The sequence below is a fragment of the Castor canadensis genome, chromosome 6 (genome assembly GCF_047511655.1).
Source record: "Castor canadensis chromosome 6, mCasCan1.hap1v2, whole genome shotgun sequence".
Taxonomy (NCBI): Eukaryota; Metazoa; Chordata; class Mammalia; order Rodentia; family Castoridae; genus Castor; species Castor canadensis.
Window position 1 is genome coordinate 16,828,310 of NC_133391.1, and position 27,031 is coordinate 16,855,340.

The 27,031-nt window shown below is 44.7% G+C and overlaps 1 protein-coding gene across 1 annotated transcript in view; it reads right to left on the reverse strand.

Annotated features, from left to right (window-relative positions):
• Window positions 1-25,342, reverse strand: part of Tmem248 (transmembrane protein 248) — a 30,384-nt gene extending 5,042 nt beyond the window's left edge. Inside the window, exons 1-5 of the mRNA XM_020163043.2 lie at window positions 24,984-25,342; window positions 7,663-7,839; window positions 4,403-4,688; window positions 1,333-1,483; window positions 2-185 (exon numbers count right to left, since the gene is read on the reverse strand). Of these exons, the coding sequence (XP_020018632.2) occupies window positions 2-185; window positions 1,333-1,483; window positions 4,403-4,688; window positions 7,663-7,830 (789 nt within the window). The 5' untranslated portion in view covers window positions 7,831-7,839; window positions 24,984-25,342. The remainder of the gene's footprint in view (window position 1; window positions 186-1,332; window positions 1,484-4,402; window positions 4,689-7,662; window positions 7,840-24,983) is intronic.
• Between the last annotated feature and the right edge of the window lie 1,689 nt (window positions 25,343-27,031).

The window sequence follows — 27,031 nt, forward strand, 5'->3', positions numbered from 1 at the left end:
CGTCTGGAACAATCACTGTGAGCTTGGGATTTAAAGCATGATAGACTTTCCCAATGGCTCCCTTGTAACACCAGAAGGGGTTGTAATCTTGGGCATATTTTGTGTTGGCATCACGGACAGTCGTGAAGATCTTGTACCACAGGGTAGCATTGCTGTACGTGTCAGGAGAGCAGTGCGGGGGCTGGCTGTGAGGGAGAGAGGAGAGGCAGGAGCTTAGTGACCTGGGACATTTACTTGGGTCTCCTCCCCAGCACCCAGCACAGTACTGAACAGACCAACAAACATGGAGAGGAGAAAGAAAACATTTCTGACTATACCAACATTTCTTTGGATACATATAATTATATTTTTAGCCCAAAATTTTTTTTCCTTTTTCTTTTTTTAAATAAGCACATAACAGAAGGACACAAACATGTGACATTTAGGGAGTCTGGGTCCTGGCCATTTCCTTCAGAATTTCACCCACGTGCCTCTCACATATGTTGTGGTCAAGGAGGACCCTGCTTCTTTTAAGACAGTTTTCTCAAATTATCTTAATTTCAACTGGAAGTTTTTCAATCAGGATTATGACATCAAATAATGTTTAACTCATCTAATCTTGTCTTACAAAGCTACAAGTATCTAAACCAGACAAATCCTAGGATGGTTCTCATTTTCAAAAGATTCACCACAGATTTCTTTTAAATGGGCTGCTACTTGTATATTCTACATATTTATTTATAGATCACTATCTCTTTCTCAGAGAAAGGAAAGGTGAAAATACAACACAACACAACACCCTTAGTGGGTACAGTGGTATGTATCCACACACTCAGCTTCTTAGGGAGCTGGGGCAGGAGATCCTTGAACCCAGAAGTTCAAGGCCAGCCTGGACAGCTAGTGAGACCCTGTCTCAAAAACCAAACAAACAAACAAAACCAAAACCACCCTCAAAGGTAAAGTATCAAGTGCCTCTGAGAAAAACTGAAACAAGTTTCAGAAATGGTAAATGACATAAAATACGGCTCAGTTTGTACTCTTGATTTATAAACTGACCCTTTCCAGATAGTTGAGGTGAGCTGTGCTTGAAGGATCAGCAATGCTCTTTTTTTCTGTGACATTTTTCTTCTACTCTGGTAGGAAAGGCCGCCTGAGACCATTCAACACGCCCTGATGTTTTACCAACATGCTGGAGTTGAATCTCACCTTCTGAGAGTCACATGTGGAAGGGACTCTCAGAACCTCACATTAAATAATCTCATAGTTATGTCTACACAGTGAAGCTCCTAAAAGTAACAGGACATAAGCCACAGAAGATGCAGGTCACAGCCACGGGGAGCAGGGAGCACTTACACGGTGACAGGGAAGACATCAGAGGTGGCCGTGAGGGTCATGCAGGTTGTGAACACCACCTGCTCACAATGGCCATGAAGAGCACAGTCGTCCGAGCTCCATGCAGCAGGTAAGGTAAAGGTAATATTTATCTCCTCGTGAGCTTCCCTGCCTAGGAAAGAAAAATTGGTTTTTGGTCAATAAATGCAAGAACTTAACCAGGCATCGGTGCTCACTATAATCCCAGCTACTCAAGGAGGCAGAGATCAGGAGGATTGGAGTTCAAAGCCAGCCCTGAGCAAACAGTTTGCAAGACCCTATCTCAGAAATACCCATCACTAAAATGGGCTGGTGTAGTGGCTCAAGTGGTAGGGTGTCAACCTAGCAAGCATGAAGCCCCAAGTTCAAATCCCAGTGCCACATACATAAATGATCGAATGACTGAATGCAAGCACTCATATATTATTCTCAGGTATTCAGGTGAATCCTGAAGTAAACCCACACAGTAGTCACCAGTCAGCCTGGACACCAGCCTTTGTGAGATTTCTGCAACAGTCCTGGTCCCGGTATGAGTCCTACTCAACCACAAAATGGCAAACAGCAAGGGGTCCTTCAATAGAGGCCAGCACTGGAAAAGCCCAGAATCAGCCCAGGCAGCAGAAGGCTGGAAAGGTCAGGCCGGGTGACCATCACTACTGTTCTAAAATTGTGCGGCATCTGGCATCTGCTTTTGTATACTTTACCTTACTTAATTTTACCACCATTCAACAAATGTGACCAAAGAGGGTCACTGTTCCCCTTTTTCATCTGTAGGAAATGAGGACCAGAGAGTTGACAGATTTAGGAAAGGCCACAGGCTGTGATAGAGCATAAACTAAACCAGGATGTTTTAAGGCCACCCCAAAAGTCAGAGGTCACCTGTGTCTTCATTACCACGGGACGCCGGTTCTCTCTAATCACCAATAGAAGACAGGCAGGTGCCAGACTTTTGTGAGGACATTTGCAAAGACTGCTCTTCCAGGCCAAGGCGGCTGCACAAGGCCTTCCTGAACACCCCAGCTTCCACTGCTAGAAGACCTCTGTGGTCTGCCGTAGGCTCAACACTGGTGCGTGTTTTATCCATGTTTGTTTCTCACTTTACTTATAAGCACTTACAAAACTTCCTTTGTGCCAGGAACTATTTTAAGTGTGTGATAAACATTCACATTTATAATCTTGGCTTTTTCTATTTCCTCCTGGCAGTGAGCAGGGCACTGAGCTACTGGTGGGCTTTCCAACCCTACACAGGCAAGCCAGACTACAGCCTGTCATGCACAAGATTCACCACTCAGAACTGGTGGCGGGGGGAGGGTACATTAAAGCCAATATATCTGTAGGAAGTACTGAAAATTCCAACAGGATTAACCTAACTAAAAAATTATGTATTTGTAAAAGCAGTTGACCCTTAAGCAAATGGGTGCCAACCCCGAACTGAAACGAATTGAAACTCCAAGGATGACTTCTGACTCCCCAAAATCTTAATTACTAACAGCTGGCTATTGACAGGAAGCTCACAGATGACACAAACAGCCAAATAACCTATGTTCCTTATGTGGGAAAAATGCAGCAGAACCAACCACCAGCTTTTACCCAGCAAGCTCTTTACTGGCAGACCAACAGCTCACACAGCTGTGACTGCCATCATACTTGTTTTACTTTTTAGGGTTTTTGAGACAAGGTATCACTGTGTTGCCTGGGTTGGCCTCCACCTGTAAACCTCCTTCCTGCGTCCCACACACTGGGATGACAGGTGTGGCCACTCAGCTGGGCACTGTACTCTCAACACCCCACTCACCATAATGGCCACAGGTTACTGCAGTCCTACAACATGCATCACCGTGAGGCTTCAATACCACACCTGTGCAAGTGTTCACGTTCTCTCAATCGCCAATAGTGCCATGAACAGGATGCGCTTAATACGTATTTAAGTCTCAATTTTTTCTTTTGGCAGTACTGGGTTTGAACTTAGGCCCTGCCTGTGCTGGGTAGGCGCTCTACCACTAGAACCACATTCTAAGCCTCTTTTTGCTTTAATTATTTTTTGCATAGGGTGTCATGTTTTTGCCAGCCTTGAACTATGATCCTTCTAGTAGGCCTCCCACATACCTAAGATTATAGACATGCACCCCACACTCAGTTTATTTGTTGAGATAGGGGTCTCACTAACTTATTTTGGCTGGCCTCAAACCATCATTGCTTTGATCTCTGCCTCCTGAGTAGCTGGAATTACACAGGTGCACCAGGAGGCTTACCCTTAAGTTTTAACTTCTTATAGACCTGCTTGTGCTATAGTAGTAAATGATTTATGAACTACTGTCTATGCATACTTTATGCACATGCTTTATGACATACTTAAGTTTATATATAAAACTAAGCATATATATGTAAATATGTATTTTTTGATATATTAAGACTATGTAGCTTATCTGTATTTTCAATGTCACAAAAAAACAAACAAAACAAAAAAAAAACACCAAGGCCACAAGCCAGTGGCTCACACCTGCAATCCTAGCTACTTGGGAAGCTGAGTGAGATAGGGAAGACCTCCATTCAAGGCCAGCCTGGGCAAATAGTTCTACAGACACCCACCTCCCAAATAACCAGAGCAAAATGGACTGGAGGTGTGGCTCAAGCAGTACAACCTTGCAAGTGCAAAGCCCTGAGTTCAAACCTCAGTCCCACCAAAAAAAGAAAGATTCAAGCCTAAGTAGATCCATGTGGTCCAAACCTGTGCTGGTCTAGGGTCAGCTTTATCAAGGCAGAAATAGGCCTTTATCCTTTTTTTGTGATGTTGGGATGGACCACAGCCTCAACAACCACGAGGCAGGGGCTCACTACTGAGCCACACCCAGCCCCCATCAGTTCTCATTCTTCCAAAAGTTACTACATGCTGAGCACTCAACCAAGTGAAGGGCAGGGATGGAAATGGTTCCTTGCCGGCCTCATGGGGTTAAAGCACAGCAACAGGAGAGAGACATGCAGACAGGATAGTAACCCACACATGGCTGAGGCTGCAATCCAAAAGGAACAGGGCTGGCACGCACACACGCACCTGAAAGTCCGATCTGATGCCCCAGAATGGTGGAGTATAGGTGCGTGACGTTGCGAGAGTACCCGCCGAAGGGCTTGAGTGGGTCCAGGGTGAGGGTGATTGCAACCGAGATATTCACAGGGCCCGGGTCCTCCAGGGCCTGGGGGGTCTGGGTGGACACTCTGGCCTGCCCGCTGGTAACTGTGCTCTCTGGAGCCGTGCTGTCATTTGAGAGATGCTTCAAAGTTTCATTTTCCGATACACAAAAGTCCAAATCATTAAACCGCAGCAGAAAAGTATTCCAGTCCTTCAGGGAAGGGAAATAAAGGGAATAAAAGTGAGCATGCAGGAATCTCCCACTGTGCTGACAGTCACAGCCTGGTGGGGCACCAATGACAACAGGAAAGCCATCATTCAGACCCAGCTACTTCAAACTCCAGTGACAATGCAGCATCCTCCTAGCGCTGCCAGAACAGCACGACTTTCCTCGTCACTTGCACACGATAAGCCTCACCTCAGCCTGAGATGCTAAACACACCGTGACAGCAACTTAATCAGTAAACGCCTTTCAAATCCAGCCTGTCACATCAGACAGAACCACAGGAAAAGAAAGCTTGAACAAAAGTCGTAACACACAAGAATCTTCAACCTGGATGCACACAGTAGTCATGAGCGTTAACTTTTTAAAAGTAAGGCTGCCTTAAAGACATTCCACTCTGTATTTGACTTTGTCCCCCTAAAATGACAATCCCATGCTCACTTGGTATTTGCCTCTCTGTGTCACAGGTTTGCACACCACTGTGGAGCAGGAACAATGTCAAAGGAAGGCATGAGATGGCTTCAACCTATTTACTGATTTACTTCTTTACTTATTTACTTGAGGGGCTGGGGATGGAGCCAAGGGCCTGGCATATGCTAGGCAAATTCTCCACCACTCAGCCACCCCAGACTTCTGTAATATCACTATCTGGACAGATGGCTTTAATTGTAGGCTACTTTTAATTGTCATGGCTGAACAGACACTAACATAGTAAAGGGCCCGCCAGGGTCTGTTCTGAGTCTGGCAGAAACCCAAAGGTGAGCTCACATGGGAACAGAGATGAACCCAACCTAGGCAGACTTCCCCAGATGTCAGTTAGAGAAGGCTGTCAAAAGTGAAGACACAGCATGCTACGTTTCTGGCAGTATTAACTTATAGTCAAGGGCTCCATCTTCATAGCAGCACAACTGTAAGTGACACTCGGCATGGCCGCAGTGGACGGATGAATTACATCTTCCCTAGCGTGGACTCCACAGACCATCCTAGCCTCATCCCTTTCTACTGCACACACAAAGAAACCGAGGTGCAGGTGAGTTCAGGGCCCTTCAATCCCACTGCAGATAGAGTCTGCCTGAAGCTCTACTCACAACCCCCAACTTCCCAAGCACCACTGCCTTCCTACAACCTAGGAAGTCACCAGGTCAACCACTGAAAAACAAAACCACCAAGTTCATCACACCCAAAATCTTCCAGCGTCTTGGCACTGCTTTGCTGCAGTTGGCCCACAGTGAACAGCCAGAGTCAGACCCAGGATGACTGCCAACCGCTACTAATCCAGGCTGCATCTTAAGGACTCCAGCTGCAACAAAGAAAGTCAGCTCCAGCTGGGATGCAATGTTCATTTTTGAGCTCTCCCTGGATGAGGCCTGTCTTAGCACCTTTTAAGGATTCAGAGTCAGAAAAGAGGAAGAATTAAGCCAGCCAGGATGTCTCTTAGAAAGAAACTCTTTGGATTTCATGGTAGAAATAAGCTAAAGCTGTCAGACAGCGTGCTTGTGTGAAGACAGTTTGTCCTGTCAAGATCACCTATGATCTAGAAAGCCATGATCCTAATGCCAGAGGAGAACTCACCTCTTGTCACAAGACCCTTCACACGCAGCACAATCTAGCTGCCCCCACCTCACCCTACCAGTGAACAAACCCAAGAAGAGAAAGCATCCAGAGTCTACTGCAATGGGAAATGACCTGTCCTAAAAGAAACTTTATCAGCCGGGCGCAGTGGCTCACACCTGTAATCCTAGCTACTTGGGAGGCTGAAATTGGGAAGACTGTCTGGCCCAAGCAGACAGTCTGTGAGACCCCAACCCCAATCTCCAAAATAACTAGAGCAAAATGGAATGGATGTGTGGCTCAAGCGGTAGAACACTTGCTTTGCGAGTGTGAAGCCGAGTTCAAACCCCAGTCTCACCAAAAAATTTTTTAAAAGTTAAGTACCAGTAAACTCACTACATCATTCATTCAGCATGATTTCTAATACAGATATTTATGAGTAACTATACTACTGCTCATTTCTATTAAGTAAGAACTACTAAGTTTGTTACTGTTTTTTAATATGTAAAATACACGACTCTGAAACTCTGCAATAGTGTTTAACTATCATGTACCTGGATTAAGGATTAAATATGTGCCCCAATAACTTAAATTGTCCAAAATGTAAAATCTAAAAAGGCAAGTTTATAAATAACTGAAGTTTTCCTGGATTAAAAAAGAAATAAAAGACTAGGTGTAGTGACTTCTGTAATCCTACTATTCAGGAAGCACAGATATGGAGGATCACAGTTCAAGGCCAGCTTGGGCAAAGTTAGGGAGACCCCATCTCAACAAAGAAGCTGGATGCGGTGTCATGCACCTATCACCCCAGTTATATAGGAGGCATAGATAGGAAGACTACCATCCAAAGCTGGCCTTGGGCAAAAACACAAAAATGTATTCAAAAAGTAACTAAGTAACTAAAAGCAAAAGAAGGGCTGAGGGTGTGGTGTAAGTGGGAGAGCACCAGCCTAGCATGTGTGAGGCCCTAAGTTCAAACTCAGAAGTGAAAAAGAGAGAGAGAGAAATGTATTTGGAAGCAAGATCCAGCTTTCGAATTTCCTTAGTATTCCTTCTTATCCAATAAAAAGCCATCAGTACAGCTGATAAAATTCAGATGACAAGTGGGTGACTTGGGACACAGCTCCCTGGTAGAGCCCTTGCCTATCATATCGAGGCCTGGGCTCCAGCCACAGCACTGAAAGTCAACGGCTGAGAAGAAATATCAGTGCTCACTGTTTTAGAAAGTAGCAATGAGCAACTCATGATGAACAGCAGAGAAGTGTTTCCCTGGCTTCTGGACACAGCTGCTCTATGAACACACGCCAAATGCAGCAGCTCCCCACTGAAGCTGTCCCACTGAACCTGGCAGTGTCACCCACGTCACAGTCAGCCACTGTGAGGGGAGGCAGGCTTCCAGATGAAGCTGTACCTCTGTCATTTCCGGTGACTTAATCTCCTTGATCTTGAAGAAGTAGCCCAGGGTCAGGAAGGCGATGGCCATGGCGCTCACGCTGATCATGAAGACCACCAGCGGGGGCCGGCTGCTGATGTACAGCCTCCAGTTCTCCAGGGGGTTGATGCTCACCATTATTCTCATCAGCTACACCTGAAAGAAAGCAATCAGAAGGTTTGTGGTTGATTCCCCAAAAGAAGAGCGAAGACCCTCACTTCTGTTTCTCGTGCTAATGTTGGGGGATTAAGGGAGACACTCAATGAATCTGAGAAATGTCTGATCAATAAATTCAAAAGACTGGAAAGAAACTGGGAGTGGCAACACATGCCTATAATCTCAGCACTCAGGAGGTGGAGGAGGATAGCAAGTTTGAGGCCAGCCTGTACTAGATAGTGAGACTGTCTTAAAAAAAAAAAAAAAAGCAAAAAACACTTTTATTAACATTTATTAACTGTCATTATCTCAAAGTGGTTGGATCTTGAAAGACCTAAATTCTCACTTTCACTTTGAATCTTCTAAGTACTTTATAACGAATATTGCTACTTCCATATTAAGAAAATGTTCCAGGCCAGGCATGGTGATGCACACCTATAATCCCAGCTACTCAGAAGGCAGAAGATTTTGGTCTGAGGCCAGCCTGAGCAAAAACACAAGACTATATGAAAAATATCTACAGCAAAAAGGGCTGGGGTGTGGCTCAAGTGGTAGAATACCTGCCTAACAAGCTCAAGGCCTTGAGTTCAAACTCCAATACCACAAAAAAAAAGTTTAAATGGTCAATAAAATGACAAACACACATAACACGTAGAGAGGTCATGCAAGGATGCTCTCATGTCCTACACCAAAAAGCTTCATGCTGCTTACTCCACACTCCATCTTGTTCAGCGCCAACATCGGCAGAGCAGGCACTCAATAACCAAGTGCATTTTATCAGTCCCCTGCTTAATCCCCCGAGCGCCCCACCACAGATAGGATGACGCCCTGGATAACTGCCCTTATGCCTCACTGAGGACCTGACTGCGCCACCCACTTCCCCCCTTCCTCGATGGGTGTCACCACACAGGCCTGGATGTTAATTTCTGTGAGGAAGTCTGGAATGATGAGAGGGATATGCTCAACCTGGGGACCACTGTTGTCTTCCAGCCCGTGAACTTGGGATGCCTTTCCCGAGACTTAGGTTTTTCTTTTTTTTTTTTTTTTTTTTCATTTCCACATTTTTTTCTCAAGGCTTCTTTTGTTTATTCCTAGGGATTTTATTGTCTACAATTTCTGAACAAGACCTATCTGAAGGTCTGGGATGCTTTTCCAAAATTTCTTCATACTTGCTCCTCTTATAACCCAGGCCCCTGCTAGCCAGCTCCACAGAGCAGGCCCTCTGACCACCCTTGATGCTCTACCACTGAGCTGCAGCCCAGTCCTGGTTGTGCTCTTAACTGACTCTAAGCAAGGTACTGAGAGTCTTGGATCAGGGTGGTCAGAGGGCCTGCTCCATGGCGCTGGCTGCAAAGGCCTGGGTACCAGTATGTACTTGGCCCGCCCAAGGGCCTATGCTTGTCCCCAGCAACCCTGCACACTCAAAAAGAGTCCACCTAGTTTTCTATTTGCTTACTGTCTGTCACTGTCATTTGGGAGCTCCACGAGCAGACTTTCTGCCTATCTTGCTCAGTGCTATTGCCTCAGTCCCTAGAAATATAACCAGTACACAATGAGCACATAAGTATGAACACACTATAGCAACATTAGCCAAAAACAATCCTTTTTTTCTTTTTGTTTTTTGGTAGCACTGGAATTTGAATTCAGTGCCTCACACTTGCTACGCAGGTGCTCTACCACTTGAACCACTCCACCAGCCCTTTTTTGTGTTGGTTTTTTCAGATAGGGTTTCATGAACTATTTGCTGGGCTGGCTTCGAACCATGATCCTCCTGATCTCTGCCTCCTGAGTAGCTAGGATTACAGGCATAAGCCACTGTTGCCCGGCTACAAAAAAACAATCTTTACAAAGTCTATGCCACCTTCTAAATTTTATTCTCCTGTACTAGCTGCCTTTGGGTTTGCTCAGCTGGGTCTCTCTGTCTTCAGCAGCTGGCATCTTAGCTCATGAGTGAGCAGTCAGAACGCATGATTATCTGCACTCAGCTCTCACACTTCTGCTCACAGATCCCATCAGCAATCCTGCTGTCATTTCAAGACCAGTGCCCTCTACACTCCGCAGAGCTTGCTATGCAGTTGCCCTGAGTGTCTCTGTACCCTCGTGCTGCACACGTCCAAAATGGTACTCATGTGCTGTCCTGGCCACCTGCCCCGCTGCGTTCCCCACCTCACTCCATGACTGCAGGGACCTGCCAGCCTTCTTCAGTCTTCCTTCCCACACCAAGCTGTCATCAAGGGCTGAGGACTATTTCTTTACCATCTCTTCCCTCTGCCTGTTGCCCCTATGTCCTCTGTGACCATCTTGTGACTGCCTGCCATTGTCACATGCCCCGTCCTCCAGGCAGATGTCAGTGGCCTTGCCAAGCACAAATCTCATCAAAATGCTGCTTCCACCTTCCAGAGCCCCAAGCAACCCCTAGGTCAGGGTCCGGATCCTTGGAGTGACAGCCCACCACCAACCAGGTCCTGTTCACTTCCCAGAGTCCTTCAACTTCATCTGCCTGACATTTCCACAGGAGACACAGCTGTAGCCACTTCACCCTCTGCTTCTGAGAGTCCGCTCAAGGAAGACTTCCTCTGCCACTCCTCCAGGTCTCTCCTGAAGCCCTCCCCCCAGAAGAAGTGACAGCTTTGGCTTTTGTGAGCCGCCTTAACTGCAGTGGCCTGTGTACATCCACCTTCCCAACCAAGCTGACATCTCTCAGGGATGGACACAGTAAGCTTGCCGCATGTGTGCATTCATTACACATTCTGACCAAGCCTGGTCATAAATAAATAAGTATCAAAAGAAACTTCAAAAGCAACCATTTGAAGCACCCTGGCACACACACCGCAGCTCGTGGGTGGAGAAGCTCTCTGTCAGTCCCACGTTAGCCTTAGTTGTGTTGAAATCCTGTGAGATCAGCTGAGTGCTTCCTTGCCCTTCATTTTGTGAGAATACAGTACTCCTCCCAAAAGCAAATGGTGCCCAAACAGCAAGGTAAAAGCTAATGTGCTTAATGGAAGTGACCCAGTGAAAATGGGAGCTTTGTTCAAAGGCACCCGGTCTTTACTGGAAGTTGGGCAGTGTTACGGGGAAATGGGTCCAGCACCACAGTACAGCACTGAAGTCCCTGCATCCTGAGCATGCGCAGGTTCTCCTCCCCACAGTCTCCTTGGAGCCATGGATCTGTGGAAACCAAAGGTCTACCGAACATTTCACTTGCCTATGTGTCTCAGTGTCTGGACATAAACTAGGTGAGGAGGAAAGGACGGATGGTGGAGGAGGACCCAGGGCCCTACATCACAGTTAGGAATGAGAAGCTCTGGTACGCTGGTATAGAATGGTGACAAGAAGTTAACAGTAATGCACTGTACATCTTCAAACACTGAAAGAAATGGTTTTGAAAGTTTTTAGCATAAAGAAATAAATGAGGAACCGGACATGCTTAGCCTCATTTAAACATTAGACAAGGTGTATGTGTATTAAAACATGGCATGTTACCCCTTTAAGATGTACAATTTTATGTTTTCAGTTAAAAGGTAAATTTAATTTAAAAAGTGATCAAGACTGTGGATATTGCTCAATGGTACAGTGTTAACATGCACAAAGCCCTGGGTTCAAGCCTCAGCACCAAACCAAAATAAAACAAACCACTAATAAACAACAGGTGATTTAAAACTTTAAGTTCATTAAATGATGAGTCCAAACTTAAAACACAAATTTATAGAAAAATCAGAATTAATATTTGCTCTAGGCTGACGCTGTAGCTCAGTGGCAGAATGCTTGCCAAGTATGTGCAAGATGGAATAATCCCCAGCATGGAAAAAAAAAAAAGAAAAAGAAATCACTTCTAAATCCACACAATGGTACATGCCTGTAGCCTCAATTACTCAGGAGGGTGAGGCTAGGGATCACTGGGCCCAAGAGTTCAAGGTCAGCCTGGGCAACATGGCCAGACCCTGTCTGAAAAAAAAATAAAAGATTCACTTCTAGAGAGAAAAATAATTAAAACCATGTCACACCAGAATTTAGACACTTAGGTATAAGAACATAAATATCCAGATTATCAGGCTGGCAGAATGGCTCACGTGGTAACAGCACGTACCTAGTGAGCATGAGGCCCTGACTTCAAACCCCAGTGCCACAAAATAAATAAATAAATAAATATCCAGATTATTGAATAGCGTCAACATAAGCCAACTACATTAACGTACAGAAACTTCCGGAATACACTGACCTTCATCCCTAAAGGAGTTCGTAGAAGTTATTTCCAAACAAAACCATTAAGAGGACTGGCAGAGTGCTCAAGTGGCAAGAGTGCCTACCTAGCAAGTGTTAAAGTATGAGGCCCTGAGTTCAAACCCCAGTACTGCCACAAAAACAAAAAAAGACAAAACCATTAAGAGTCCAAGTATCTCACAAAGCAAAATTCCTTCCTACCATTCATAAGCATTTTCAAATAGGAAACTAATAAAGGTGGAATGAATTTATTTCCTCTGCAAAGAATTAGGAGAAAATTTCTTTAATCTTTGCAACAGTAACTTACCTTTAATTAAAGAATAAACTGGGGGAAGAGGGGTGAGGGAGAATGAAGGAGAGGGTGAATCTAATTAGATACACTGTAAGCACATATGTAAATATCACAATGAAACTCCTATGTACAACTAATATGTACTACAAATAAATAAATAGAAACAGGAGAAAATCATCTGACAGTATTAATATCCAGAATATTAAAATTCAAAACATTAAACAGCAAAAGAACTAGTCCAATCAGTAAGTGAGGAAATGAACTGAACACTTTCAAAGAAGAATAAATATCAATGAAGACATGAAACAATGTTGAGTGTCCTTTGCCATCAAGTACACGCAAATCAACACTACACTGACGCTCCATCTCCCCCGAGTCAGGAAGGCCATCACCAAGAAACCAGCAGCCAGGAGCATGACTCAAGCCCAGCTGGGCAAATACTTCCCAAGATCCCATCTTCAAAATAACCAGAGCAAAATGGGCTGGAGGTGTGGCTCTATTGGTAGAACACCTGTTTTGCAAGTACAAAGCCCTGAGTTCACACCCCAGTCCCACCAAATTAAAAAAAAAAAAAAAAAAAAAAGTTGGTGGGGAATGAGACCATTGGAAATCAGTATGGAAGATTCCTCAAAAAATTCAGAATAGTCGGGCGCCAGTGGCTCACTCCTGTAATCTCAGGAGGCAGAGATCAGGAGGATCACAGTTTGAAGTCAGCCTGGGCAAACAGTTTGTGAGACCCTATCTCAAAAAAAACCTATCACAAAATAGGGATGGTGGAGTACCTCAAGGTGAAGGCCCCAAGTTCAAGCCCCAGTACTGCAAAAGAAAAACAGGAATGGAACTTCTGTATGGTTCAGCTATACCAATTCAAAAAGTCAGCTTTCTGTAGAAATACCTCCATACCCGTGTTTACCACTGTCCTATTCATAATGGTCAAGTTATGGGATTCACGTAGGTGCCCATCAATAGATAAATGAATAAAGAAAAAGTGGCACACTCATTCACAAGAATGAAATTATTTTGCCAGCAAGAAAATGGACAGCACTGGAAAACACCTCACAAAGACAGGTATCAATGTTTTCTCTGTAAAAAAGGGATGTGGTATGGGGAAGGGGAAAGGGAAAGGGAAAGGGAGAGGGAGAATGGGGATAAGAACAGAAAATAGAAGGCTGAATATGACCAAAGTACAATGTATGGATGGCTGGGTAGAAATGCCATGACAAAACCTTACTTTGTAGAATATATGCTAACAAAAATATTTAATAATGACAAAAAATTAAAAAATGAGTTCTGTGTGGGGGAAAAGTAAGAGAGAAAGCATGCAACCAGACTCCATTTCCCTAAATTCATTCCAGCTCCAGGACAGAGACGACGGCCGGGGCTGGGAAGTTGCCACTGAGAAGCCCAGGAGCTTAAGGTTCACCAAACAGTGCCCAAAGGCCATCCCCCCTGTAGCAGCGAGAAGGATCAGAAGAAAACAGACTAGGCCTGAGTTCTGATAAAAGTAGCAGGGAGGTTAAGGATGGCATAGCAGAGAGATAAAACCTGCGGAATCTGAACGTGGAGAGGGTCACAATAGCACTGGGGAAGGGAAAGTCAGGTAGCACTAGGGTAAAGTAGCCAATAAAATTAAATATAACCATGTATGGATCAGACCTTGCTTTTTCCTTCTGTAACCTGCTTGCAAGGGTGTATAAGGTGAGACCCCTTTGTTCTCGGAGCTCAGCCTTTTAACAGGAGTCTACTGGGTCTGTGCCAGCACAATAAAACGCTGCTTCCTGCTAAACTGCCTCAGTGTCCTGTATCTCAGCTTCAGATTCCCGCACCACCCCACCTCTGCAAGTGGAGGCTGTGAGTTCCACCAGCATCAGAAATCACCAGACAGGCTGCGGAGGACTGTCTAGGGGCATCATCAGCCATCTACAAGTCATGGTTCAAGAACACAAGTTACTCAGAGAGACAAAGGGCTGTGCTACAAACCTGAGGACTGACATGGCCTCGTGCATCTATTCTACTTCTAAGATGTTAATGTGAGGGCTGGACCACACTTTTCTGGCAAGTGTGAGGTCCTGAGTTCAATCCCCAATACTGCCAAACTGTGGAGGAGGGGGCGGGGGGGGGAACAGTGGGAGCAGAGAAGGCGAAAGGAAAGGATTCTGGGAGTAAAGTGGATCAAAAGTATATATATGAACTACACCATATATCATATACATATATATATATATGAACTACACCATATACCATATACATATATATATATGAACTACACCATATATCATATACATATATATATATATGAACTACACCATATATCATATACATATATATATATGAACTACACCATATATCATATACATATATATATGAACTACACCATATATCATATACATATATACATATATGAACTATACCATATATCATATACATATATATATATGAACTACATATATCATATACATATATATATATATGAACTACACCATATATCATATACATATATATATGAACTACACCATATATCATATACATATATATATATGAACTACACCATATATCATATACATATATATATATATATATGTGAACTATACCATATATCATATACATATATATACATATATATATATGATCAAAAGTATATAAAAGGATTCTGGGAGTAAAGTGGATCGAAAGTATATATATGAACTACACCATATATCATATACATATATATATATATATGAACTACACCATATATCATATACATATATATATATATGAACTACACCATATATCATATACATATATATATGAACTACACCATATACCATATACATATATATATGAACTACACCATATATCATATACATATATATATATGAACTACACCATATATCATATACATATATATATATGAACTACACCATATATCATATACATATATATATATATATGAACTACACCATATATCATATACATATATATATATATATGAACTATACCATATATCATATACATATATATACATATATATATATGATCAAAAGTATATAAAAGGATTCTGGGAGTAAAGTGGATCGAAAGTATATATATGAACTACACCATATATCATATACATATATATATATGAACTATACCATATATCATATACATATATATATATGAACTACACCATATATCATATACATATATATATATATATGAACTACACTATATATCATATACATATATATATGAACTACACCATATATCATATACATATATATATATGAACTACACCATATATCATATACATATATATATGAACTACACCATATATCATATACGTATATATATGAACTACACCATATATCATATACATATATATACATATATATATATATATATATATATGATCAAAAGTATATAAAAGGATTCTGGGAGTAAAGTGGATCGAAAGTATATATATGAACTATACCATCTATCATATACATATATATATATATATATATGAACTACACCATATATCATATACATATATATATATGAACTACACCATATATCATATACATATATATATATATATGAACTATACCATATATCATATATATATATGATCAAAAGTATATATATATGTATAATATATATATATATGAAGACAGAATAATGAGCTCACCAAACGTTTTTAAACAAGAGGGGGAAGAGAGTTAAGGGGCTAGAACACAGGGGGTGAGCCTGTCAAAGTACACTGCATACATCTATGGATTATCACAATGAAAACAAAGCTTCCCTGTACTGCTCATGGATGCTAATCAAAAATGAAGGAAAGAATTAATGTTAAACTGAGCAACAGCACCCACAATTCCTCTACGCTGCATGAAAATACTTGAGTACAATTTTATATATTGGATTTCCAGGACCTGCTCACAAAAAACCCATGGAAAATTCCTGGACTTGCCAAGCAGTCACGGAAAATGGGAGCCTGGCTGACTGAGGGCATCACAGGGCTTTCAAGGCCAGAAACTGTAAGGTGCAGCTCAATGACATTCAGAATGGTCACCTTATATGGTGGCACACCAGTCTAGGAAGAGAGAAGCAGGGAGCTGGTCTTCTATGCTTCTTGTTGTGGTGCATATTGCTCCCTGCAGAACTGGCAAGAAACACAAACTTTGTGTGGACTCTGGGACACACAAGCAAGGTTAATGGAGAGCCAAGTCCCCTTCCAGTGTCTGTATCTTGTTTATATTCTTTGCTCGGTTTCTTAGTTTATCCAGAACTAAGTAAAGACTTGAAGAAAAAAAAGGAAACACCTATTGTTCCATGGGTGAAAAACAAAGATTTTATTACTGAGGAGTGTTTAAAAGGGTAAAACTTGGAAAACTACATATGCAGCCACAGCAGGGGAATGGCAAATAAAGCAGATCTCTGGAGGAAAACTATGTAGCCTTCGAGAGCAGAAGACTGAAATAACACAGTCATCCCTTGACCCTGGTATTCACGGGGAACTGGTTCCGGGACCCCCCTTCCCTGAGGTAACCAATCTGCAGATGTGAGTTCCCTACATAAAACATCTTGGTGTTCACATACAACCTATGCTCATCCTCTCATGTACTTCCAGTGCTGGTTAAGTAGTCGTTAGACTGTATTGTGTGGGGATAATGATGAGGTAAAGTCTATGCCTCAGTCTACAGAATGAGACCAGGTCAGGTTTTTAAGTCAGTCAGTGTGCATGCACACACAAGAATCCACATAGGAAAAAAGACACAACACACTCTTATATATAAACAGTGACAGCTATCTCTACGTGGTGAGATAAAGTGTATCTTTTATTCTACAAAAAATGGAGCCACGTGCCAGTGGCTCATGCCTATAATTCTAGCTACTTAGGAGGCAGAGATCAGGAGGATTGTGGTTCCAAGCCAACTCAGGCAAATAGTTCATTCACAAGACCCTATCTCGAAAATCCCCAACAACTTGGAGGAGTGGCTTAAGTGGTAGAGCACCTGCCTGCCTAGCAATCATGAGGTCCTGAGTTCAAACCCCAGGACCACAAAAATAAATAAATAATGTTACCAGGGCTGCAGGTGTGCATCAAATGGTAGAACACCTGCCTAGCAAGCATGAAGCCCCAAGTTCAAACCCTAGTACCACCAAAAAAACAAAACAAAAACAAAAATCTGACATAAAAAGTTATTATAAATAGGCATTTCTTTTCTAATAACCTTTTTCGTGTGTATGTGGTGCTGGGAATTAAACCCAGGGCCTTGTGCTTGCTAAGCAAGCAGTCTACCACCAAGCTACTTATGCCCCTAACCACATTTCTTTTTTTTCTTTTTTTTTTTTTTGGCAGTACTGGGGCTTCAACTCAGGTCCTACCCTTGAGCCACTCCACCAACCCTTTTTTTGTTAAGGGTATTTTCGACAGGGTTTCAGGAACTATTTGCCTGCGCTGGCTTCAAACAGCAATCTTCCTAATCTCTGCCTCCTAAGTAGCTAGGATTACAGGTGTGAGGCACCAGTGCATGGCTCCCGTTTTTAATATTTTCAACAATAAAATCTACAAATACAATCATCCATCAACTAATCCTGCTGATTAAAGAATCAAAATAAAACTTCATTGAAAGGGGGTGAATTAAACTATGATTTATTTAAAGAACTTTTGTAAATGTTAAAATGTACCCTCAGTACAACAATAAAAAATAAATTTAAAAACTTCATTAAATTTTAATTCCATTCATTTTCTTCATTAATAAAGGCAACAAATAGGAAAAAGACAGTTTAAAAGAATATTTTTGCTTGTTCATTTTATGGTGCTGTGGGTTGAACACAGGGCCTAGCCACATGCTAGGGAAGTAAGCACTCCACCACTGAGCACTGACAGATTTTTTTAAGTGTATCTGGAAAGAAAGGAAACAGAAAACAAGACTGTCTTCCAACCTGCTCTGATGCTAAGAAAGGTATTCTTTATCTGCAGCCAACTGTATTTCGAGGGCTCTGCAAGCAACCCAAGCACAAAAGGAGCAACCCTTGAGAAGCCTCTGTAGACCACAGCACCCTGTGCCCTGGCCACTGTGCTCTCCGGAGGCTCCTCCACTGGAGCAGAGGGTAAGGTCAGTACAGGACACGCAGGGAGGGTGGCCCTGAGCCAAAGAGTGCCTGGATGGAGCAGTATCCTGACAGGCAGGGGACAGGATCACAGGAAGAAGACCCATCGAATGCTGCTGAGCCTCTGTTCTTGAAAAGCTCTCAGCCACATTGGGCAAGATCACTGGGAACTGCTGAAGCTGTCCTGGCCAGGAAGAAACCAAGCAGTAAAGCATGAACAGGGTGGAGAAACCGAGGCAAGAGCTGGCCCAGGGTGTGGGGGGCTGAGGAAACACAACAGCTGTGCAGAAGAGGAAGCCTTCCCAATGTCCATGAACTTTTAGTCTCTCTCTCTCTCCCTTCCCAATCCCCGTCTCTGTCTGTCTCTGCCTCTCTCTCCAATGTCCATGAACTTTTAAAGAGTCCAGTCTCTCTCTCTCCCCACCCCAATGCCCATGGACTTTACACCACATGGCTACCTGCTGGAGTTAAGAATTAGTTTCTCAGACAGCACTTCCTAAATAGCCTCATGTTTTACCTTACTTACTTTCATTCATAGTGTACTAACTCACTACCTGTGCCCCACACATGAGCAATAAGACCACCACTGCCTGGTGCTGGTGGCTCATGCCTGTAATCCTAGCCACTCAGGAGACAGACATCAGCAGGATCATGATTTGAAGCCACCCTGGGCAAACAGTTCTCAAGACCCTATCTTCAAAAAAATCACAAAAAAGGGCTGGTGGAGTGGCTCAAGGTGTAGACCCTGAGTTCAAACCCCAGTACCACCAAAAAAAAATACCACTATCATCCACTAGATCATCTACCTCAGACTAAACAGGAGATTCTTCACAGCTCTCCTAGAGTCCTGTCAAAGAAATGCTACAAGTGGGGAGAGCACAAGGAGAATGGGGGAGATTAGAGCTACAGGCCACCTAAGAAATGCACTGGTCTTGTGCTGAGAATGGCAGGAAGTCCCCCAATGAGGGAGGAAAGCTCATTTAGATACAAAACTACAGCAGGGCTGGGGCGGCTCAAGGGTAAGTGCTTGCCTCGTCCGCACAGGCCCTGGGTTCCAGCCCCAGCAGTGCAGGGGTTGAGGGAAGGATTTAAAGTGGTATTTCTCACTATCCTGTGATGTTTTAGACATCTCAAGAACAGCTGATGTAAGGGCAGAGGATGCAGCAGAGGTGAAGCACTTGGCAGTGTCAAAGCAGCATGCGGTGAGAAGCCATCCAGCCCCCTATCTCTGCCATCTGAGACACAGAGCCCAGTCCTGACTTGGAAGGCTATGGCTTCCAGCCTCCAGGCCCACACTCCTGGCCACCACTCCTCCTCACTCTCCCTGTGTTTGACCAGGGTCTCTGTGCAGGGGGAGAGGACACAGCACCCATGGCGTCAGGCCAAGACACATTATAATCTCCGTTTCAGACACAACACCCTCTTACACAGCATTCTACCTAGAGGGCCCCATGGCACTTCAAATCCACACAACCACAGAGACACAGCCATCACCTACCCAGAGACCCCTGCCAGCCATGCTGGCAGGTCCAACCAGCTACCAGGTCCCGATGCCTCCACCTCCTAAATGACTCTTGAAAGCTGCTCCACTTGTTCCCATTCACCCTCCGGAACTCCACATGCCTTGCTCACAGTGCATCTCATTTGCATGATGCCATTCTGCACCTCTCCAAGAAGGTGCTTAGCACGGGCCTAGCGCCAGCCTACTCTACGAGAGAAGCAGTGTCCTGAGAGTCCAGAAAATAACAGATATCATCCTTACCACATCTGCACTCTACAGATGGGGAAAGCAAAGGGTAGGGAAGTTGCTTCTTTGCCCAAAATTGTATAGTAGGTGAACCTAGACTCAAATCCAGCAGCCGCCAGAGCTGTGCATTAACTACTGAGATCCACTGCCACCAATAAGTACAACAAGTCTAAATGCAGAATCAAGCCATCAAAAGAGACAAAGACTGCAAAGCGTCCATACAGTTTTGTTCCACAGTGCAGCACTTGCCTATTGTGCATGAGAAACGGGGTTCCACCCACTGCACTGCCAAAAAAAAAAAAAGGAGACGTCAACAGGAATGTAAGCAAAACCCCTTTCAGTAGAGTGAGGCAGGAACCAGATCACAGAAGGCTAGGGGGTGAGAAAACAGTTCTCTTACCAGCTACCAACAACAACCAGGGCCCAGGCACAATGCCAGGTGCTTTACATACATCCTGGTTCCTAACGTTCCCACCATAGCAAGGTGGATGTTACCATCCCCAATTTTTAGAGGAGGAAACTGAGTCAAAAGTAGTAAAAGCAGCCAGGTGCTGGTGGCTCACGCTTGTTATTCTAGCTACTCGGGAGGCAGAGATCAGGAGGATCACAGTTTGAAGCCAGTCCAGGCAAATAGTTCAAGAGACCCTAGCTCCAAAAAAAGAAATGCAAAACAGGGCTGGTGGAGTAACTCAAGGTGTAGGCTCTGAGTTCAAGCCCAATATTTCAAAAAAAGTGCACAAGGACACACTGCATGTATGAAGCAAGACAGATGCGGACTTCATCTCACCCCAAAAGCTTCGCTCTCTGTCATTCAGAATGCCAGGGCTGACACCAAGGCTCCAAAGCAAATGCCAAATTGAAAAACCAAGCGATTTCACATGCTGTGGACACACAGGTGTATTCTAGTCACTGAGGTTAATCCAAAGCACAGTTAAGCTCAAGTGCTTCTGGAAATGTCTAATTTACTTTCCATCAAGGCCACTCCGATTCCGGCACTCACTCAATAGTTAAGAGCACAAGGCAAAAAAAATGAGTGGATCCTCCCCTGCCAGGGGTGTCTGACACAATTCACAGAGCAAAACAGATTCTAACAGTAACCCAAATTTGACATGATCAAGAGAAACTACAGTAGAAAGCACAGAGTTGAAGGCCAAGTGTGGTGACTCCCACCTGTAATTCTAGCTACTCAGGAGGTAACAATCAAGAGGATCACAGTTGGAGGACAACCAGGGCAAACAGTTCTCCAGACCATACTATCTCAGCTAATGTCTGGGCACCCACCTGTCATGCTAGCTATGTGGAGAAACACAACTAGGAGGATCACAGTCCAGGCCAGCCCTACCATAAAGCAAGACCCCATCTCAAAAACAACCAAAGCAAAAAAAGGGGTGCTGGAGGTGTGGCTCAAGTGCAAGAATGCCTGCCTAACAAGCTCAAAGTCCTGAGTTCAATCCCTGTAAGGCCAAAAAAAGAAAAAGAAACAAAGAAACAAACAAAAAGGAAAAAGAAAGTATAGGTTTGAAACTTTGTTGTTAAATAGGGAACATCAGTCTTCCCATAAAACCAAAAGGGAACAGGGCTGACATGATTACATGTCTAATAACTTATGTGCCAAATTCAGACTTTCGCTGTACTGCTACTCACTGACAAGTAATGAATGTATTAATCATGACATAAAAACATGCTAACTTTCAGCCAGGTCCTAGGCTCACACCTGTAATCCTAGCTACTCAAGAGGCAGAGACCAGGAGGAATGCAGTTGGAAGCCAGACTGGGCAAATAGTTTACCAGACTCTATCTCGAAAAAAAAAAAAATCACAAAAAAGATCTGGTGGAGAGGCTCAAGTGGTAGAGCACCTGCCTAGCAAAAGTAAGTCCCTAAATTCAAATTCCAGTACTGCCAAAAATAAAAATGAAGTAACTTTCAACATGAATTCTCTCTCCCCCACTTCTCCCAATCCCCTACCTCTTTCCCCGTCCCCCCAGCACTTTTTGAGACAGGGTATCATGTAGCCCAGGCTGGCCTTGAACATGGGAATCCTCCTGCCTCACCCTCTTAAATGCTGGGATTACAGGCATGCACCACTACACCCAGCTTGGCTCTTTCCTCCTCTTTCCTTTCTTCTTCCCCTCCTTTCCTTCTTTCTTTCCTTCTTGTTGAATTTATTTCATTTCTACCTGGGAAGGAGGGAAGGGAAGGTAGAGATTTTAGCAGGTCAAGCATGTTAAAAACTCCACTTTCCTCCAGTTCCTTTTTCATTTTAATTGGAATGTCAGAGAAAAGAAAATTACCTTTTGCCTGGTAATGGAACTGCCAATAGTGACAGCTTTATGTCACTGTCAGACCACACTTTTCAGATGCTTGTCTGTAAAGAGGAGACAGAGCCGTGGACAGAGGGACGAAGAGTGGGTAAGAGGATGGCGCTTCCGAGCGCGTTCAGGGAGAGTCAAAGACTGAAGCCATGAAGGCAGATTAGTCATGTGCCAGAGCGATCGATGGCAGGGCATGCTGTCCGAATGACTTCAGCGGTTCTTCAACCATACCAGATAAGAGAAACAAACTTCACCAAAACCCTCCAACAACAGAAGGACTGCATCACTCAGCTGTGGCCACAGCTGCTGGGACCATCCCAGAGTCCCACTCTCAAAGACTAAGTACAGGGACAAGAACAACTCACAGACACCAAATTTAATTTCCCGACCGTGAACACCAGAAAGGAATGCCAGTCAGCATCCTTAGAATGAGTTAAGCACTGACTACCTATTGAAATAACACACACCAAAGGGCAAATCTGTAGAACCCAGAAATCTGCCAGAAGCCAGACCAGCTAGCAGCATGCTCCTGTCTTTAACCTGTAACCACCACCCTCTGCCAATACTTTGAGGCACCTGCTGCCCAGCTATCCAGCCTGAGTGCTCATTCACCAACTGGCCCTCGATTTTCCATGTCCCAGCTAATTCTGAATGGCCCAAGCCCTCCTCATCTCCCTAGGTCCACTTCAAAGGTCATTTCCCCTCTAAGCTGTTTCTGATCCTAACCATAACAAAATCCCTAACAGCTGGTATATCCCTGTGGTAATGGAGTTCTGACACACTTTATAACCTCTGGATCTATCTTATGTTCCTCATGGGCAGAAACTGTATGTGCACTTAGCTCCACCTCTCTTCTCCAGCAAAGCTGCAGCTAGAGCCCAGACAGACCCAGCCCTGACTCAGTCTACCTCCATCAGACACAGAAACTCTTTCAGCACATTTTCTACACAGTGGAGCCACCTTCTCCAAACTCCTAGCGAATAAACACACTTGGAGTCAGGAGGTTCATCTTAGATACACAACAGACATTTTCATTCCAGAATCCTTAGACATACCAGGAGCAGTGCCTCACACCCATAATTCGAGCTACTTGGGAGGCAAAGGTCAGGAAGATCATGGCTTGAAGCAAGCCGGGGCAAAAAGTTAGTGAGACTCCCATCTATAGAAAAAGGTACCTATCAACCCAGCTATGAAGGAAGCTTAAACAGGAGTGTTGCATTAAGGCCCACCCAAGACCCTACTTGAAAAATAACTAAAGCAAAAAGGGTCGGAGGCATGGCTCAAGTGGTAGAGCACCTGCCCAAGCAAGCTCAAGACCCTGAGTTCAAACCCCGTATCACCACAAAAAAAAAAAAAAGACAGAGAATCCTTAGATAAAAAGAGGAAATTTAGAAGGTACTGTTTGACTGATGATACATTCATCTACAAATAGCATCAGACAGACCCCAGGCTGACCAAAAAGGGTCTGACAGGTACAAACTAGCTTCAAACGGTAACAGGTTCAACAGCAGCCTTGGAGGCCTTCTACTCACAGCAGACTCCGGACGGCTGGGGAGGGTGGCTCAGTGGCAGAGCCCTGGCTTAGCACCTGCAAGACCCTGAGTTCGATTCCCAGCACAAGAAAACAAAGAAGACTCCAAAACAGCTCAGAATTCATCACCCAGCAGCACTGAAATCTGCTAGTTGCCAACAAAGTCAGACATCACATTTTCTTCCCCAAGCCCCCTCACCAGCTGTCTCTAGGGTGAAGCGTTCAGTCAATCAAAGCAGTACCAACAGGCCTGGCTTTATTCTCCACGGTGCCCTTCAAGAGAGCTGCAACCACAAGCCTCTAAATGATCTTTTTTCTTTTTTGGTTTATTCAGACCGGTTCTTGCTCAGGAGCCCAGGCTGGCGTGGACCTCGCGATCCTCCTTCCTCTGCCTCCCGTAGAAGAACGTGCTATCACTTCTTAATCTGCTTTATCAAGCACGAGGAAAGGTAAGACCCCAGGACACCTGTGGACACTCACCGACCCTTCCACCTAGACTCCCGCTATTACCTTCGCACTTCCTGCCACCCGCACCCTCTAGAGAGGTGTCCAATATGCAGGCCCATAGTATCGCAAGCACTACCCAAAGTCGGCAATGGCAAACAACCAAAGAGCTCCCCGAGCCAAATCCAAACTCTGCAGGCCTCGGCCTCTACGTGGGGGGTCCCGCTGTGTCGGTCCGGCGCTGGCTGGAACCCCGGTTTCGGGGCTGCGGGTGGGTCAACCTGGGTGGTGGGGCCCACGCTGCGGCCGGCGATCGCGAAGCGGCCCCACCGGCCCGGAAGATGGAGAAGAGGGGCTGACGGCCACCAGGGCCGCAACCAGCTCCGGCTGTGCCCGCCCGCCCCCCGGTCCGGCCCGGCTCGGCTCGGCTCGGTCGAGCCTGACCCGCTGCACCCCAGCTGCGCCCGCCCGGCCCTGCTTAGTCCCCACAGGACCCGCCCTCCCGGCTCCCGGCCCTATCCGGCTGGGCTCACCCGCACCGCGGGCAGCAGCGCGCCCCGGCCCTGCCCGGCCCGGCCAGCCGCTCGGCGGACGTCCGCGGCCGCGCCGGCCTCACTTGCGGCGGCGAGCGCTGGGCCCGGGCCCGCTCGGCACCATCCTCCCCGCCGCGCCGAGGGCAGCGTCAGGCTCCACAAGGCCGACGCGACGACCTCAGGCCAGCCGGGCTCCCGCCACCGCAGCACAGACTCCGCTCGGACTCCGGCAGCAGCGGTTTCCGGTTTAAAAAAAAAAAAATTGCCACCGCCAACGCTGCTGTGACCTCTGACACCTGACGTCAGACGGCGGCGCGATTAGTACACAACGCATTAAGACTCGAGTCGCGGAGACTCTGCCTTCCGGCCAGATTATGTATGTAAGTGTGCGCGCGGCGCGTTCTCGGCCGTGTGCGGCGTCTGCGAAGACGTGCGTGCGTCATCACGTACAGTGTGCGTGATGGGCGTATTTGGCTCTACTGCGCGTTTTGGGTCTAGGGTGTACGAAGGGTAAGAGTGCATGGGATGTGCGCATGCGTACTGTGTGCCTCGTGTGCTTGTTTGTGAATGCAAAGGAGGCACACCCATGTGTGTGTGTTGTGCGTCTGTGCTGTGTATTAACCACTGATGATAACAGTATAATTTTGTGTAGCCTAGGTCCTGAGTTTCTTCCCTGCGAAAGAAAAAAAGTATCGTACATGTCATAAAATAATTTAGCATTATCCAGTTCACTTAGTTATACATATCACTTCTTGAGAATACTACCCTAGAGAAACACTTGGACATGTCCCCAAGTAGACATAAAAATGTTTATGTGGGCCCGACTCCAGTGGCTCACGCCTGCAATCCCAACTACTCAGGAGGATCATGGTTCGAAGCCAGCCCAGGCAAATAGTTTGCGAGCTTCTATCTTGGAAAAAAAAAAAAAAATCACAAAATAAGGCTGGTGAGGTTATTCAAGTGGTAGAGCATCTGCCTAGCAAGTGTAAGGCCCTGAGTTCAAACCCCAGTGCTGCCCTCCCAAAAAACTTCCTGGTGTTAAAGGAAGAGTCCTATTGGGGAGGGTCCTATTTTCTTTGGGTACACTGTTATTTATTGAATTGTTATTGTTTAAGTTTTATACAAAGCATATATCTTGCATCTAGTAAATATTTAATAAAAATAAAAAATACACTCTTGTGAAGACAAAATAATTATTTTTTGTTTATACCACCAAAAAAACAACACATTACTATTCACTATTCACCATTGGACTAGAAACTCGTCAGATGCCTAGATGACATGTATCAATTAAAGACCTTACTAAGATACCAACTATCTTGGGTTTTTTGAAGGAAAAAAATACTCCTTAGGTTTTTTGTTTCTCAGTACTGCAACCACAATTTTGAAGGCAGAGTAACTGATAAAATGACCAGATGAAGAACAAGACCCATAAAGGACCTTAAGAATTCCCACCTAATGGCTACACTGCATCATAAATTGATACACTTTTTAAAACTGGCTATGAAGAGTCCTGAATTGGTTTTCTGGGACTGGGATTTGAACTCAGGGCTTTGCACTTGCAAATCAGGTGCTTTATGGCTCCAGTCCATTTTGCTCTGATTATTTTGGAGATGGAGTCTCAAGAACTATTTGCCTGGGCTGGCCCTGAACTGCAATCCTCCTGATCTCAGTCTCCCAAGTACCTGGGATTACAAGTGTGAGTACTGGCACCTGGCACCCCTCAAAATGTTCTCATGAACTCTCATGTGTAGATTCAAAGCCAAGACTAGCAATAATGAGATCTGTCCACTGCTCTGGTTCCATTGAATCATGCATGTCCCTCCTTCCCAGCTTGAGGCAGTTGGGTTTAGGGAGAATGGTACGTGGTTTTATCTCTATTTTGAGACAGCACTCGCCTCTTTCCAGTTACTAAGTGTCTTAAAAAAGGTCAAATCTAGGAGATGTTGGTTGATGTGAGTCATTTAGAGTCAAAGGAGGGTGACTGTAGGCATGAACCAGGTATTTTTGACAAGGGCATCAATCAAAAGCCTTCAGAAGCTGCTTAA